General features: G+C 34.1%; 1 protein-coding gene across 2 annotated transcripts in view; it reads left to right on the forward strand.

The window, feature by feature from the left end:
- The window catches only part of LOC149783556 (uncharacterized), a 57,080-nt gene that overhangs the window by 14,181 nt on the left and 23,707 nt on the right, over positions 1–19,192 (forward strand). For both annotated transcript variants that reach the window (XM_089931825.1, XM_089931824.1), the window contains exons 3-7: positions 8,667–8,976; positions 10,191–10,301; positions 12,484–12,684; positions 14,657–14,947; positions 18,145–18,389. In XM_089931825.1, the coding sequence (XP_089787951.1) occupies positions 8,667–8,976; positions 10,191–10,301; positions 12,484–12,684; positions 14,657–14,947; positions 18,145–18,389 (1,158 nt within the window). The remainder of the gene's footprint in view (positions 1–8,666; positions 8,977–10,190; positions 10,302–12,483; positions 12,685–14,656; positions 14,948–18,144; positions 18,390–19,192) is intronic.

Consider the following 19,192-nt stretch of genomic DNA (forward strand, 5'->3'; position numbering starts at 1 on the left):
GCCTTGTATACACTCGTGTGAGATTGTTTTGTTCCGCCATATAAATAAAACTAAAATCAAATTAATATTTACTGTCATACATTAGTGCGATGTTTTAGAAGCACTAAGCAGTGTGTGTGTGTGTGTGTGTGTGTGTGTGTGTGTGTGTGTGTGTAACTAACCGTAGAAGAACAATCACACTTTTACAGTTCAGTAGACCAATCAACCATGAGACCTGTTCGATAACCACTGATCCATCACGGCTCCCCAAATCATTAGAGGGCGTTAATACTATAGAATTATCATAATGTGTTAAGGCGTAAATAGGTCTATCTTAGAGTTCAAATTTTTGACAATAAATAACATTTTATTCTAGTGAAACAATTATATACCATTCTAGATGGCACCGCCAAAGGCCATCAAAATATAGCATTGACATTAACAGTACTTACTGTTGGAACATTGCATCAGAGGAAGAACTAGCATGAAATCTATGAAATATCCTAACTGAAATTATGAGCGTTATATTAGTGAAAAAGGTTAGCTTGTAGTGATGTAAAATACAGGAAGCCATGTTCGGGCTAATTTTATTATGTACACAAACATTACTAAATCTTTATGGTTGATCAATGTGGCAATTTATGACAGTTAAATGTTTTATATATACAAATAAAGAACAAATTAATCAATAATAAAATCTTAATGAAGTGGTAATATCGCAACAAAAAAGTTTGTACTATAGAAACAGTTTTAAAAAATAAAGGCAGTATTATGATTCTTTCAACTGCTACCCAATACAACTGGATAAGAGGATAAGATAATACCAAATATGTATGTTTCACCATTACTACAAAATCGCACAAGAGAAATCTAAATATACCTTGGGCACTGCATGCATGCTTAAAAAACCCAAGAAAACAAAGGAATTCATTAGCAAAAGTTAAGACAATATATACATTTAGGATCCGAGTTAATAAATTGCATTGGGTAGAATTAGTTGACCAAGAACTTGTTGCATCCACAAAATCAATTAGATGCAATTTTAGCTTGATAAATGACGAATAATTTACGAAAAAGACTCAACAAAAAACAGCACTTTTTGACAGGCTAATGAATAACTCTGATGAATCTGCTGGAGATGATACATGCAAACTACTTTCAGATATAATATTAAAAGATCTACGTGAACGTGAAATTTAGAAGAAAAAATAATATGTGGTAATCCAAATAGATTACCCATACGATAACCAACAGTCATAAACCTCGATGTTTTGAGTAGAAAGAATATATCAACGTATTTGTTTTTCATGTTATTGTACTGTAATTCATGCGTAAAATACTTCGATCACTCTTACAATGTACATTGGTGTTGACAGTTTATTGGTGTTGACAGTTTAATTTTTCTTTAAAGGATTATTTTTATAATGTGTGAGATATAGATCAAACAATTAAAACAAAATCCGTCGAAAACTCTAAATAAACGATCGACCTAATGAGACTAATTATAACTATTTTACTACTAAAGGTGAAAAAGAGAAACAATGCGAGAAATAAACTACACAGAGCATAAACAACGTTTCTGTGTTTATAGAACGATCGTATATATATATATATATATATATATATATATATATATATATATATATATATATATATATATATATAACAATTAGAAGCAGTACAATTAATAAAATAATAATAATGATATTTGTAGTAGTAGTAGTAGCAGCATATGTGTAGGGTCAATTTCAAAAAACATGTTTACACTGTTAAAAAATAAATAGCACGCTATAGGGGAAAATAATAAGTACAACACTCTTCGGTCAAATCCATGTCACTGTAACCTTTCTTACCCACGATGGTAACCTCGCCCAATAACTGTTATACGGACAAGTGCGTCCTTGTTAGATTACAGTTTCGATCTTTCTTTTTTCGTTTAAGTTAATGTTGGCTTTACATATTCATTGCAAAAGGTACCCAGCATGGATTCAGTGGTGGATTCCATTTCCTCTTCGAGGAAACAATCCCTGAAGAAGGGTGGTCTCAACGGTTAATTTATATTTGGTCTTTAAGAAGTTTTTATTTGAGTGCATACGAGGGTCTGGTAATATAATGGTTTTGTTTTTTTTTACAGCATATATTCGTCAAGTGGAACATAATTACTACTGATGTTAGCATCCTTTGTTAAGTCATGTATCACTTTGTCGGTAAATTCCGCAACCATATAACTACGGTTAGAGTCCACAGCGTGTATAATGATAAAGATAATTTTAAACACTCACCTCAGAAAGGAACCAGCATCTGTAATATTCAACTTGTGCATATCTATTATTTCATCTTTAATGATCTTAAATAAACCTGTAAACGAAAAAGATGCTAGTGACTTGTCATCTGAATTTGATCTGAATATTAAATCAAGAAATTCTACTATTTTAATCTCAAGACTACACAATTGTAATGGTGTAAGAAATGTAATACTACGAGACCCCCATGTAAGAAAAGTCGTGCAAAATATAAAGAAATAATTTCAGGATCTGCCGGCAGCATATTGACTACCCCTGTGTTGAAACCCATTGATCCTAATATCAAAGACTAGAAACAGTGAAATGGGTGCTGGTTTTAATCGATTAAAACCTGTTGTATACATTGTCAAATTAGCATCACCAACAAAGACCTTCATAGCGGTGAAGTCGATGCCCACGGATTATTTAATTATAGCAGCATCATCATTAGGTTCTTGCACCAATTTAATTCGGATTTTCTTTATGTTAATGTCTCCACTGATGATAAGGTCTCCACTCATGACAAGGTCCCCACTCATGATAAGGTCTCCAATCATTTCATTAGCAGTCTTTCTAAATTTTGATACCTAATTGGTTTCGACGTAATCTTTAATCAAAGCTGCCAACACGCCGGCATATCTTATGCGAGGTTTTCACAGCGCCTTTTAAACCTGATAACAATATTTTGTATGTCAACGTGTGATGTTTGCAATTTACGAGTTCGATCATGAACAATCACAATCTCACCAGATCGAAACCAGTAACAACAAGACTGGTCAACTCATTCATATCCGCCTGGTAACAAACCTATTCAGATCCAGATCTAGTTGAGCAAGGTACTCAAATATTAATTAAAATTTTATATAATATTAAACGTATTTAATCTAAAATCAATGCATTTTTGCTGAGTTGTGAACGATCTACAGCTTGCCACACTTTAACAATAAGATGACCACATATAGGGCAGTCCAACAGAGCTTGTATTGGTATAGTCGAGTACAACAGTAATAGATGACCTCGTTTGTCATGGGTGCTAGTGCTCTTGGTTAAATAATTAACAACTTCAAGAGCTGGTGCAAGTCCATATAAGTAAAGATGCAGAAAATCGTTGCATGTCACCATATTGGAAACCCAATGATAGTCACGTCCAGTTGTCAAATCCAGGTTAACATTGCCAGTTTTACGTATACGCTGCATCATCGATGCAAGTTCATTTCTCACAAAGACATCTGAGAAAAGCTTAATTGATTTTGCATTCGCGAGTAAATGAAAACTAGTTAATGAACGTTTGGCCTTCTGCGTGATCAAAAACGTCTACGTGATGGTATTCGTCGACGGAATGTTCATGATAAACGAAGCCTTTCTTTTATTCGTATGCGACCTCCAATGGTTCCGCATACAATCCCGTTTATTTAAAAGACATTACAGAAGCTGTTCGGACAGATCCTATCTCCGCCGCTTTTGCATCCAATAGAGTCGCTGCTGCTTACAACGCTGGAATCGCTGCAAGGAATGCCGATATTCCACCTGTCTTTTGCAACTGCAAGAGCTCTGATTTAAATAATCTTAATATCGCCGAGATATTATTTTGTTTGGCTGCATTAAGCTGATTAAGTTGTGTTCGGGTTAACCATTCTGGGAAATTACAGTTAATATGGTTGTAAAAGGCTTCAATGTGACCGCACATATTTTTGTTTGTTTGGTTTTTGTCAGAACTATTCATCTTCACATGCAAGTTTTCGTTAAAGCCGACCTTGACATCATGATAAAACATTATTATTTAAAAACGTAACAGGTTCAATTGCTTTATGCTTTTACAAATGCAAATCAAGGACCCTTATTCGACTACCTGCACCATCCAACAACAAACTCTTGCCAAAAAGAATTACAGCATGACATCGATAAATTCCACAAGCGTTATCTACACATACATTAAAAGTCACGTCGACAATAGATTACACAGGCATGCGCAGTCTTGATGTTACTTTTACAACTTGACCATCAACACCTCCTGTAATCCAAAATGACGGTTATTTTACGGGTTAATGTAACTATCTTTGGCTCCATAAATAACCTTGCGAACATATCTTAAAAAAACAAGTATATAACTGGGGAAATTGCATATGAAACTCGTAATGATTCTGTAATGATGTTGCGATTGACCAGGTGCTAATCCACTACTGAGAATGATGGTAATGCCCATGTCTACAGCTTCAATGTCTGCGGTATTAGCCATGGGGGTGTAGTCCAGGTAGCATCATTTCATACTGTTGAGAATCCGTATTATCAGATGTATCCTTGGCAACATTAAAGTTGGACCAGCTGATGTTGCGGTATCATCACTGTATCTAGTGAGTCCGAGAATCTTTGTGGCAATGTCTGCTTTGTCAATAATTGATTCGATTTCCTTTCCATCGATGGAATATCGTGTGGTGTTAAACAACGTCACAAGGCCATTGATAACAAATTCAACTCTGCATGGACGGGTAATCATAACTGCATTGTTTTATAGACGTTTTCCATGAATGGCCAAGAATGCCTCACATAGTAGAAAATAGATAAGACGTATCTTGCACTTGTACTTAAATTTGTTTGTGGATGACCTCCTCCATATGCACCAGTGATGAGACAGTGTTCCTGAACTCGAGACGTTTGTCTTCTACTTTGAGTTCCATCAAATGGACCATTACGGATCCAATAATAAGCGACCTTATAAAACTCATTAGCATCCTGACTGGTTATAATCAAGTCCGTGGGGGAATAGTTGTTATCGAATCCATTTTATCATAACCTCCAGCAAGTTAAAAAAAACAACATCTCAGCTAAATCCTTACCACGATATAACAATGGCTACTCCTTTTACCCGTCACGACTGACAACAGTGTAACAAAACTCCCGTGGATCTTCTTCAACAACTTGTGTTGTATTTATTCTAGGTTTTCGGCCATGGTTTTTCACTGGGACGTTGACACATTGGAAATCTGCATATATGATATGACTAAATTATCTTGTCGTACCGCTGTAAACATCAATATGTTTTACCATGTTCTAAAGTTGGTCACTGATTCCACCACAATAAAAGTCATGGTGGTCAAGCAATTATTGCGTGCTGAAAACATGCATTCAACGTCTTACCGCGTTACTTGCGGTGTCGGTTAAGCAGCGGGGCAATAGTCTTTATCCATATATAATGAAATAGTGAATCTGATCCAATCATATCGCTCATCAATAACAAATCATTTTGGCTTCGCTTGCTTTGTTCATATAGGGATATTGCAAGCGGATTAAATGTCTTTATTCCAAAGTGAACACTTTGAAAGCAAAACCACGGTTAAATATTTCAAATATTTTAACTGAGGCCTCAGTAACCTCTTCCGGAAATTCTATATCACCAAAACTGACTTCACACAAATATTGTTTGTATTTTCCATGCTGGTCTTGATAGTCACTAGCCGATGTAACGCGGGTAAAATAGCAATTTATAACTGACCGTAGCGGAAAATTCTCATGTGTTGGTATATAACGCGATTAACGAAACGGCTGGTATGGGGAAATATGCACTTCTGTCAAGAGTCCATCTGGGTCAAGAATATGTATATTTTTCCAACGTGTTAAGCGTCTTTTCAAATGAATTTATAGATGTCATTACCCGATAGCCTTAGTGTCATTCCGGTTTAAAATCGTTTGTGAACTGCTTTGAATCTACGGTGTTAAGATTTTAAATTGATCCTTACCAGTAATTAAATGCAGACGAAGAACAACATCTGCTTTAACTCCAGAGGTACTGTAACAAATATATATTTACAAAAATCATATTTGATAACAGTTGTCTAGCTACTTTTCCTAGTTTGTGTGTTGGATAATTTCCGATTCGCCGCTGAAATTTAAATTCATGCACTTTTAAGTACTGTCTTTCAGTGGTCTAATTTACAATGGTATCTGTGATATGACGACAACGCTCTTTTTCAGAAACCTCTGTAGCAATGCGACCACTGTGTTGATTTTTTTTTTATTCCAAAAAAACAAAACCTAGTAATACGTGTATGTCGGCTTCTCTTGCACGTATTGATACTTCACTCACGCTCAAATTGTTTCTGTTGTTGCACCGTAACCTGTCGTGGATTATTTAAGGGGTAGTTCCTGTACAGCAATGGGTCCTAATAAAGTAAGCATGTCTGCGTTTCGCAAAAGGTTCGGGATTTGTATTATACGCTGCTTAGCAATGAATCACAGTAGGAATGCATATATATATATATATATATATATATATATATATATATATATATATATATATATATATATATATATATAAAGGTAAAAGGTTCTTTATTTGGAAAATCCGTCAATAACTTGTTTTATATGTTTTATTCTAACAAATATGAGAAACTAGCAGCTTCAATTATATGTACTGTATCATTTACTTCTATGTCCGTTTCTTCAACAGCATCAGCTGGTTTTTTACAATGATAGCTTTCATAACAGCAGTGTTAAAAAATAATATTCATGAAATCAATAATACTCGCAGACAGATCGGTGTGGCCTAAAAAGCATATTATATGATTTGACTCCGATGTCGCATTTAAGATATGGTCGATCACCTATTCCAATTTGGTACACTAGCAGATAATAAACGCGGTTTACAACAACATTCATAATGTTCTGCTGCATCATTCACATTTTCCAAGGCATACGCCCTTTTAGTTATTACGGCAACATTCCAAATGTGTGCATATGTATGTGTGTTGAAAGTTTGTTCTTTAACTATTTCGATCGCTAGTCTTTCTCTGTTTAGAACTTTAGTCTCTTGCCTTATTCTTGAAGAAATTAGTTACTTCGTCTCGTCTTTCTCGGACTAAATCCTTTATAATTAGTGGTATAGAAGTAAACGTTACATAATTCAACGGAGAGAGCCAATATTTATAATCACCATTAATGTTTTCGTTCTTGGAAAGGCGACTAACCATCGTATATGAGGCTCAACTAAATAAACTGCACATCTTTCCTATGCGAGGCTAATAGGTCAGGTCCCAACGCAAATATAATTTTCTCCAACCATTAAAGATAAACCATGGATTCGATTCTTCCGTTAAATATATTATCTTAGTAAACTTATCACATAGAGCCAAATGTTCTTCTTTCATCTGGTTGTATATATTTTCGTTATACTAATAGACGGTATCTTTTTATTATATTATTATGTTAATACGCCAAAATATATGCCTAACTGATTTACCCTTGGTAATCTTCATTACTCAAGCTACTGTATTTTCTTGTTATATCAATGTCGTCGTCATCGCCATTACAACATTCATCGGTACTCAACATTACTCTCTTTATGTTGTTTCGCAGAATGTAGAATGTTGACCTTTTCTTAAATATTTACCAAGCTGACGCTGTTGCTTTTCTGAGATGATTCCTAAGTTAATTAACTGATCAATATTTTCCTGATATGTATTCGAAAGTAACACCTTTTAGGCCTCTTTCATAGATTTGTATGATGCACTGAAAAGAAACAACAGTTTATTATTTTTTGTAACATTACATACACTACAATCATGTAGCCAAACAGTAACGCAATCAAATATAAATTTTGTCAAAATAACATACGCATTGATATATACATGTGTTGCCATTACATACCATGGTAATTCCTTAATAAAACATACTACGTGCTACAAAATATTCAATACCATTATTAAATACTCTCTGCAACAGAAAGTATTCTCTGCAACAGAACATACACACCTGTGTAGTGTCGATCAACAATCCTATTTGTGTAGCAATGCAGACATTTGTAGTATAGCTACAATAAATATTATAGGCCTGCATGAAAATTTACCATGCATATCATTATCTTAATAAACACTCGTGTAAACCATGGTATCATGAAAATGGTGGTTTTATGACTTTGGACCTGTGGCTAATATAGGTAGCAGACTCCATGTTTTGTTGTTGTTGTGGAGTTTAACGCCATTTTTCAGCACAAGATAGGCTACGCATGGCGGCTAGTATTAATGGTGGAGGAAGAACCCGGGAAAACCCCGGGAAGAACCACCGACCCACGAGAAGCTACTTGCGAGCTTTCTCTCATACCCACATTGGCCGAATCCTAAACTCGAACATACGCAGGCAGAGGTGGGATGGCAGTGATCCGTAACGGTAAGCGCTTTAGACCACTCGGCCACTCGCCCCCCCCCCGCCCCCGATGTTTTGTCGAATATGGGTTATTTTAACTGATTATAACCCATGAGTTGCCCATGCACAGTGGCTTTTCACCAATAAGAGCAAAAATCGTAGTTGCAGTGTAGATTGACGTGAGCTATGTCCTAACCTGTGAAAAATAGTATCCATTTACGTACCAGTAATACATTATGTTCTCATTAACAATTTTCCGTATCATTTCAGATAAGATATAAACATGATTTGATCAAAGGAGCCTTGGCCATAATTTACAATGTCTCCCAAGTGGACCAAACCGTTTCATGCCTCCGCCGTCTTGATATTGTGGCCACTATTACTCCATATTTAGATGCAGACAATGACGAATTGCGTCTCATTACTCTTGCCACTCTTGCAAATATTATTGATGAAGAACAGAGTGAAGTTCTCAAGGACAAGCATGACGTCATACAACTTCTTATGTCGACACTTGGGAAGGCCTTGAAAAGAGACAATCATAGATATAAAGGATGGACAGCTAAGGAATGTGGATTATGTGAGTTCGATCTACTCTACAGACAGCATTATAATTTTATACAGCTTATTTTTTTTCCTTCTCTAAAATCAAGTTTCCAGTTGTTAAAAATGATAAGTGTCAGGAGCCACCCCAAGAAACATTCATGTTTCAACTATAATGTACGTTAAAAATGAGTGGAATATATACTATAAGTCACTGAGCAAAGCGTGAAACTATTCTGTATGCATATTTAGTCAGTTTGTTAGTTACTATAATATTATACAAAGCACTTACATTTGTAACTCAGTAGGGAAACCAGCACCAACGGCCAAGGGCGTCCGCATGATTTTTGCAGGGAGGAGTCAGAAAATGCGGCAAGCCTGTGAGGTAGTATTAGTATAGTAAGCAGTCGGAAACAAAACTAATATTTACTAAGTGTTTTGAACAGAAACTTTTGACATATTTGTAACGTCATTTGCTTGATTAAACTTGTCAGAATATATATATATATATATATATATTTAGTACGATTTCCAGGGGGTCAGATGACCCCAATGACCTATGCTTCGGGCCCCCATGTCTACAGCATAAATAAACATAGTGGGTTATATTTTACAAAACCCCATGGCAACATAACATAAAATGTGCATATTATGTTCACATTTGATTATATTCATTGAAGATATTACATAATTACACTTCAATGATATATTCTTGGATTTTGACTCCGATTCTCACTGAATCAGTTTAAACTTAAAATATGAAATCAATTCGGACTTAACACCGTCTATCCTCCCCATTTTCCCTTCATTTTCGATTTAAAAATTACAAGCGTTGCCTGTAAAATAAGAATATTTATCAACGACGATTAATTCGCTCATTCAACAACTCCAGATTGTGTAACCCTTCTGTGACTAACTTTATGCATGACATTCGGTATGTCCTTGATTCTTCATTATATTGTCAATGTTTAACAATGATACTTAGTAATTAATATATAAATAGTTAGCAGCTGTGTGTTTCATCTAATTTGGTAGTGTAATATGAACATGTGCTTGTGAGTTAATAAACTTCACCATGTGGGAAAAGCTTTAAATTGCCACCATATTGCCATTATTGTGATAAGTGACATTGAATCGTGTACACACACACACACACACACACATATATATATATATATATATATATATATATATATATATATATATATATATATATATATATATATATATATTAATGTATAATTTTTTAAGGCGTCCGCCGCCTTGCCAGAAATGATGCTAATAAGAAGCCTTTAGTTGAGATGGGATGCCTGCATCAGTTAGTTAAATTAGCCGAGGGTAAAACTGTTGAAGAACAAAGAGGTTAGTATATAGCATACTTGGTCGACATTTCGGTTCATTTCTATATAGTGTGCACTGTCTTTTGTTTTCCGTATATATATATATATATATATATATATATATATATATATATATATATATATATATATAGATATATATATCGAAAGACAGATTTTTAAATTAAACTATCCATCACTTTGTGCTGAATATGAATGATTTCATTGAAATGTAACCGTAGCCCTGCAGACACATGGCACATTTACTAAATGGTAATTACCATTTCTGTATCGGGTTTCGATAAACATTCGGTTCCGTAACATTTCGTTTCTCTTCAAGATCAATTTCATGGTTATATAATATTTCTATTTTCGGTGGTATTTAATTTCCTTGGATTGGTGACGGAATTCTTTTATGTCCATATGCCTGTTATTATTCGTTGATCCTTAAATTTCTGATTTCGAACCAACCACAAAATTCTTGAAAATGTGTTTCACTCAAACATAGACACTTCATTCCCGTAATGATGCAAGATTGTGTAGATATTTTTGCAGTGCATTCTTACATGCTAAGTGTGACACGTAACCATTAAGATTGACGTAAGGTGTTGACTCGCCATAAATTGATATATTGGGAAGGTTAATCTATCCTTTGTTTTGGATTTGATTTAAGGCTTGCTAAGATAACGGTTTATTTGAATCTGATCCTAGAATTTCAGTTTTCCACTTGGAAATTCCTACACTTGCTGACAACACTGGATGCTTTATAAGGAGGACTGACCTATATCCTAGCTCTATTAATGTGTCTTATCTTTAATATAAATTTTGTTGAAAACATACTCACTCTTACTTTAGCATCTGAAGCAGAATCAGTCTTATTGCTGTTTTCAGTGTTTAATTTGGGTGGCATGTTTTAAAATTCAAATTATTATTATTCGCTTGAAATACAGTGCGTTCAATAATATTCTTGGACAAAAACTTAATTTGAATTATAGTGGATTCAGGCAAGGACTGTTGCATTCTATTATTGTGACACATCAAAAGACTGATAGCACATTGCCACATTCCAGACAGCTGGCACATTAATTCATTCAAGACAATACGCACATCAACACATTAAATATTGGAACTTATTTCGAATACAACTGGAATTCAACTGGAACTTCATATATTTGAACCAGTAATTAAACTATTAGGGCTATCAGGGATTTAATTCACAATGATGTAAGTTCTTTTAAAATTTTCACAATGTAACCTAGGAAAATAAATTATTTGCTGAAGTTTAAAAAAACTTGGATTTCGCTCTTTTTTTGTTACTTTGTTTAAGACCATAGAGTCTGAACGTTGTCAGAGACAAAGCACCTATTGAAAGTTGAACAAAGTTATGTCTTTGCTTCATTACAAAATATTTAGTTTTTACTATTTAATAATCACGAGGGCTACTTTGTTTCAAACTTTGCACGTCAATAGAGAAGTTTACGCGTTCGTAATCCTTCTTCAAAACTTTGAGGCTATATAGAGACTGCTGAAATGTGTGTTTGGCTTTCGTATACAGAAGGGTCTTCATCCATGCACTTTCCTGCCTGCTAGGGCAGACGTTTTTGATCAAATCATCCGATTGATAATACTCACACTGTTAGTTCCGTAAAGACAACACATTTCACTTTCCGTTATGCTTTCAACCTCGAGTTACCGCTATTTCCCATTGTAAATTCTCGATAACCTAACAAGTTCAACCATTTACTTCTTTTATATAGCCACACACCAGTCATGTTTCATTGCCACGATCCTAGTGTATGGGTTGTTTGCTTTTCGCAACTCAGTTCGTATGCTTGCGACATCTAGATTACAATTCCAATTAAATAAATAACATTTGTATGCTAATCACTAAGATGAAGTGAAAAAATGCGCTAGCTAGGGTGACACTTTAATACAAAATTACTGCTTACCTTTTATTAGCATCAGACGAGTGCTGATGTAACTTTCAGAGTTCCAATCGACACCAAACACAATATAATTCCAAAGAGTATCTTGTCCTAAATAAGCATTATATCAAGTAAAAACTTTATTCAACATTCAAAAAAGGTTTCCCATTTCAAGCAAAATATACAACACTATTGTATCATATATATGGATCAGTGCTAAGGAAAATAATACAAATGTCCATACCTGATGGTTTTCTCTATTATATTTCTATAATTACATAGAGGCAGTTGGCGCAATTTGGGTACTGGCATTCGACAAAGACAACCAAACAAAGATTCTGGAGGACACCGAGTTACAAATTATCGAACTGCTTGTAAAATTAAAAGACACATCTCCGGACAAGGAGGTGAGAAAGGCTGCTGACAGCACGTTGTGGGTACTCAGGGAACAGCTTCAGAACCACGAGAAATACAAACATATAGGTATATATGCAAAGAAAGTTAAAAACAATGTTTCGCTTGAATGGTAAACTCTGGTTGAAATACATTTATGTGTGCTTCTCTTCACTTGATACTTCAATATCAAAATATTTAGCTCGAGGCTTTCACTTTTATTTACTTTTTGTGTACTCTTAAGAGCCTTCATTAAGTTATTAATTAATTTATAAGTGTAAAACAGTCTACGGCAATTGCCATTCCTATAAAAAATAAAACATATCTTAATGGAATGCATGATGTCAACATCATCAATATTTAATGAGAGGAGATTTTACCACCTACGCATAGTAATTTGAACATAATAAGCATCCTGTGGAAAATAACCCAACCGATATTTACACCTAGTACTGTACGACAAAGTCGAATGCATATCTAACAGGAAAATTGTCATTTCTTTCTTGGATTAAAATTATGCCATGAAACACTCATATGTATCGTGGAAATTCTCATTACTTTGTTCAGTTAAAACTATGCACTGAATCAGACATACCATCTGGCGATTCCTATTTCTTAGGTTTGTTAAAATGTATTACTGATCCACGGATTGACATATTAAGGGATATTTATTTGGCTCCTGGACATCAGTTTTAAGCGCTCAAAGGATCTTGAAGGACATATTTAGTAACTCATAGTCACTACTATCATTTGCAAACAAATTAGTTCAAGTACGTGTTTTGCTGAACAGGAACGTAACATTTGCATACTTTTTGAAGAATAACGAAAACGAATAAGTTTCGTTCCCCTTTTGGAAATGCAAGAGTCAAATAATTACCGATGAAAAGGTTTAGATTATGTCCTACATCACCAGTAATCGCCAAGTTACTTGCAGTTCAAGTTTAAAGTACGAATAATGTAAAAATTTCATGTTTGTAATGCCTGGATAGTGGAATCCAACCGGAGGAGTTAATATAGTCTGACTCGAATAGTTAATACAGTCTGAGTCAAGGTGTTAATATAGGGAAATCTGACCTAGTGAGTTGAGATGGAAGAATCCGAAACTAGGAGTTAAGGAAATCCACCCCAAGGTTTTTACAATTGTGGATTCTGACCAGAGGAGTTAAAATAGGGGATTATAACCCGAGAAGTTAGAATTGGGGAAATCTTGTCCGCGAAGCACGATAAAGTTAAAATTTGTTCCTGGAATTCGAAACCAAAACAAATGCCGTCGTCATCGACTTACACATAATCTCTAGTGTCGACTACATAGTATATTTTAGATCATGCATTTTGCTCGTGGCATCAATATCATTTATTGTTATTTTGTTAGTGGGATGAGGAACATATTCATTAGTCACATTTTACGATCCACTAATACAGACAGACATTCACCTAAACATTTTCATCACTAATACGGAAGACTTCAACATGTAAACAGTTCTGGACCCACCTTAAGGTGTTTATCAATGCATTTATTTCTGAAAGACGTATGCTGTATGCCATATTGCTAACGTGTTGTGAACATTATGAAAATGACACATATCATTATAACTTCTGACATATAAATTGTGAAGACAATAATTTCATTTCCACAACTCTTTATCTGCTTAAAGCATATGCCGCTTTCTAAATGTAGTGAAAGAATTATGATTATACACAATTTCAGAATTGAAGATTATTTTCCTCACCCACTAGAATTGTTGTTTATATGCAGCTTTACATACAGTGAAATATATATGTACATCTAGTGAGTGATTTATAAAGCTATGAAATTACATCATAGTGAGATTTAGGACTCCATGATATGAATATTAATAATATTGGTGCATAACGCTGCGTGGCGAGCTTGCTTTTATCTGCACTTCCATTATTAGAGGTGCATCTAAAAAAGGGGAAAATTGATGCTTTGATTTGCGTATAGCACAGAGGCAGCGCGAGGATCAAACACGAGTCAAGCAAGAGGAAGTGCGAGGATCAAACACGATTCAAGCAGCACATTTTTTTTGTTATATCATTTCAGCAAATTCTTATATAAAAAGGAACATACCTGATTCTACTGAAAAAGAGGGAACTGAGGAACAGGAAGTAAAGAAGAACAAAGGCCATGTTATGATTAGCTACAACTGGGGCCACCAGAAAGAATTGATACAAATCAGCGACATACTGAAGGAGAAAGGCTTCCCTGTGTGGATGGATATAAAAAATATGGGTGGTTCCACACTCCAAGACATGGCCGAAGCAGTTGAGAAGGCTTGTGTGGTTTTGGTATGTTATTCACGAAAGTACAAGGACAGTCCGAACTGCAGAGCTGGTGAGTTATAAATTTCCGTAATTAATGAAATGATTATAAAGTATACTGATCTTCTCAAATTATGATTATAAATCTAACATTATTACGCGTTTGATACAAGCTGTTTTAAATGATCCTGCAAACGGTAAGTTAATCTCATTTGCAGAAATAATTCAGCACTTCGATATCAATTGCAGACATAATAGGGTATAACAGTATAAGTTGCAGACAGAAAACAATGCATACATATGCATTGGAGGCATTAAATGATATATTAATATGAATTGCTGACAACAGGGTACATAAATTTGGTGGACTGATGAATTTCCTGAGTGAAAAGGTTTTATCGTAATTGTTCTGAGTAGTATATGAATGGAAATGTTGAAACATTTATAATTGAAACAATTAGATTCTATCTTGATTGAAAACCCCACTTTCGTAGATATAATTGGTCAGATTTCTCAAACACTTGTACATATTATCAAAACACAGTGGATCTGATTTCGAAAACACTTGTAAATGTTGTTAAATCAATCTTATTTTAGGGTGTTTAAGAAACTCACTATCTTAAGCAGAGGCATATAGATTTTCATAGTGCTTGTAAATTGTACTCTTTGCCTGAACTATCATGTTTTGAATTGTGTTTTTGTCAACATGAAATAACAACAACAAAACAATAAATTCATGTTATGAAGATAAATGTTACATAAAACTGTGATTCCTTAGATCAACCATTTTAAGAAAGTTGAAGAAATAGTTCAATATCTTAAAGTGAACAACCTCAGCATTTCTTTACAAGTCTGGATGGAAGCAAATATGTACTAAAAATAATTGTGTTACTAAGGAAAATAATAAAGAAAAAATATATCAAATAAAGACTTTCTGCAATATTGCAGAAAAGATGAAGATTTGCAGACAACTTTTAAAAATCGTAATGTGGAGTTAAGCGTCAACTCTAGATTGTTATAAGAACAATGAGTAAATGAATAAGTTAGGCCTTTGCAGTTTTCAATTATTTGCATTCATGCTATGGTATATTCACAGTATAATTCATAAGTCTCACAAATTCAACGACGTCAATCAATAATGATTCATTGAATATAGAATATATAATTAAAAGAAAAACAAATTCGAATAAAAACAACATAGGATGTTTCAGTATGTGAAGTAGCTGTGCTGTAATGAACCATGTGAATGGTATTATCTGACATTTATCTGAGATCCCTCTTACTTCTGAAATGTTTATAGAAAAGTTCCAAATTGTGGTTGTCCAGAAAACGATCGATATTTGGCTGGTTTGATGATTGCTCTAAGACATGTTATAAGCTATAACATATTCTCAAGCTGTTTCATGCCGTTTTAAATGGAAATAAAGACCAATATATAAAATATGTTTACTATGATGCTGTAAAAATAGTCCCGACACTAATTTCGATCATATGTGGAAGCAAAGTAAGCAAGGCAAAAATAATTAAAATGCGTTGAATGGTTAAACGATTAATATATCTATTCATATCAATACAGAAAGAGCATATTTCCATGCAGAAAGATTAGTGTAAATTGTTTTAATTATCAGTGGCAGGGGCACATTTTGAATATGCAAACATATGAAAAATACAGAGAAGTACACAAATACATTTTGACACTGACAGATGTTATCTCAAAATACGTTAGGGCTAAATAGTAAGAACGAAAAATAGAAATTACATATACTTAGATATTAGAGATAAAACTTGTTATATATAGTTTGAGGAAGGATACGTATTTTGCAACTAAAAAGCTATGGATGTATTTTTAAAGGAACGCGTTAAGTACTTTACAACTTATTCAACCAAATATAATATATCGTGGAACGGGTTAATATGTAACTCCGAATGAAAACAGAAAACGGTTTGTCGTAATGCAAAAGTTTATGATTTACGGATAAAATTACGCCCACCATGCCTCCATGTAAACGACTTCGGTTGAAACGAGCAAGAAAGAAAACGGATCAAAAGTATGGACTAATGAATTCGGCACTTTAACAACGGATCTATTTGGAACTCTTGCATTTAATATTGGTGAAATAGTTAGAATCTAAAATATAAAACTATACTTGCAAAATGATACCCTCGTATCTTTGCGTAAGAACTATTCAAAATCAGGTGATTGATATTGAGTGATCTGGTCTGTTTATAATAAGAAAGATGTGAAACGAAGCGATTTTAAGGGTGTGTTTTACGAGTTATCTCTTTACGACAAAAAATACGATATATGCAAATATAAGTAGAGTCTGAATACTAAACGACTGGCAATTGAAAGACAAGTTCTTGTGAACTGGAGAGTATATGACGAAATGTTGTACTGCTCCGAGCAAGAAGAAAGCGATATTTCGATAACATTAGTATCAGATAAACAATATATAAATATCAAGCAGCATGACACCTTTAGCTAAAGATTACAGCTTTTTTTTAAATGTAAAAGTTTTAGACAATACAACAAATTAGAAAAAAGGAGTTACAGTATGCACATCATATGAATATGTATTGATCACAAAACCGGAAGTAAAAGGTATATACAAAAATATCACACTTTTGTAATGCAAATAGTACACATATAAATCGCGATAAAGCAACTACAAAGTTAATTCAACTACATCTCGAAGAAAACAGGAAAGACAATACAGTATAAAATAATACAAAAACCTGTCTATGAAATATTAACTGAATTCTGGGTAATAAATATCACGTAAATGTTGATTTAGTTATTAAGTACATTCAAGCAAGTTGGTTAGTCGTCTAAATCTTTCTCATTCCAGGGGAGTGAAATAAAAAGCCTTTGTTATGGCCCTTTAATCATTGTGTCTTGCGTCATACTTATATAAGGGTTGTGAACTTTGTGTTGTACATAATATAAAATCAAGTAATAATTACGGTCAAATGAATGAAAAAAATAGTGCATGTTAGAAATGGTGTTTTTTCATTGCAGTTAATGTGGTACGTAATCCATAGTATGTCATATCATTAAAGCGTTGTTGATTTCAATGGGCAATCTAACGATTTGTTGTTTTGGGTGTTCTTTATTTTCTTTATTTTATTTGTCTTTTACTATCGCATGTCGGGTTCATTCTACGTTAATATTAGTAAGATCATGAACTTATTGCCATTACAATAAGGAAATATCGAGACGCAAACGAATAAATTAAATGTTTTCGCACAAAACGCATTTGTACGTTTCAGAAGCTGAATATGCTTTTGAAGAAAGAAAGGAGATAATTCCACTAAAGATGGACAAAGATTACAAAAGGGACGGATGGCTTGCCATGGTAATCACTGGGAAAAAATTTATTGACTTCAGTGGAAAATATCCGTTCGAGAAAAAAATGGAGGAACTCTGCCAGCGACTGGCTTCAATTTTTGAAAACGAAAATACTGAAGCCATTAGAAGCCAGCCATTGACGAAAACCCCTATTATCAAGGAACAAGTAAGATCCAAATTTGAGCGTCAAAATGTTTGCGAATAATGCGCTGGACCCAGCTTGAAGCTATAGTTATGATTCTGTATATATGCAAAGAAAGTTGTTAAGTAATCATCATCTTTATTCGCAAACGGTAAGGTAGTTCACATATTACTGTATATATTTGCTTTTAAGTCAGAGCTAACTTTAAACAACGTCGATCTTGATTTGCCATCGTATAATGCACCAGCAGGTCAAAGTTATATCATTTGTTCTCTTGGTTACACATAGTAGCAAATGCCATGAACCCAGATCGCTCCCGAACCATTTTGCGAGGGAAGATATGGATTTATATAGTTTCTATTTGGACCCGACTTATACACGAGTGCATTGCTATGTCTATTACACGCATTATTTGAAGGACGAATAGTTCTGTCGTAATTTTCACACGCTGTGTCCTAAGGTTTTTGAGTTTATCCTTACTTCATACCGACATTCACAAAATAATGAGAATCAGATTTTGTAAGTACCAAACACTCTTTTTCTTTCGTATAATGTAAGCGCAGATGATCGCATCATTCGATGATGTAGACGATATCTACTTTTGTCATCGGATAGAAGGAAGTATGTCGCGAGTGAAGTAGAAACATTCTGTGCCACGAGTGACAGTACGAAATCTGTCCGCTTCAAAACGAACATCTTTTTATAATGATCTAAACAATCTTAATTCCTTATGAATATACTTGCTTTCATAATAAGTTATATTCACATAGCTAATAGTTACAAATGTATTGTAATTATATTTAGTAATTATTCTGAATACAGTTTGG

This window comes from Sinohyriopsis cumingii, chromosome 14 (assembly GCF_028554795.1).
Source record: "Sinohyriopsis cumingii isolate HCF-2022 chromosome 14, ASM2855479v2, whole genome shotgun sequence".
NCBI lineage: Eukaryota > Metazoa > Mollusca > Bivalvia > Unionida > Unionidae > Sinohyriopsis > Sinohyriopsis cumingii.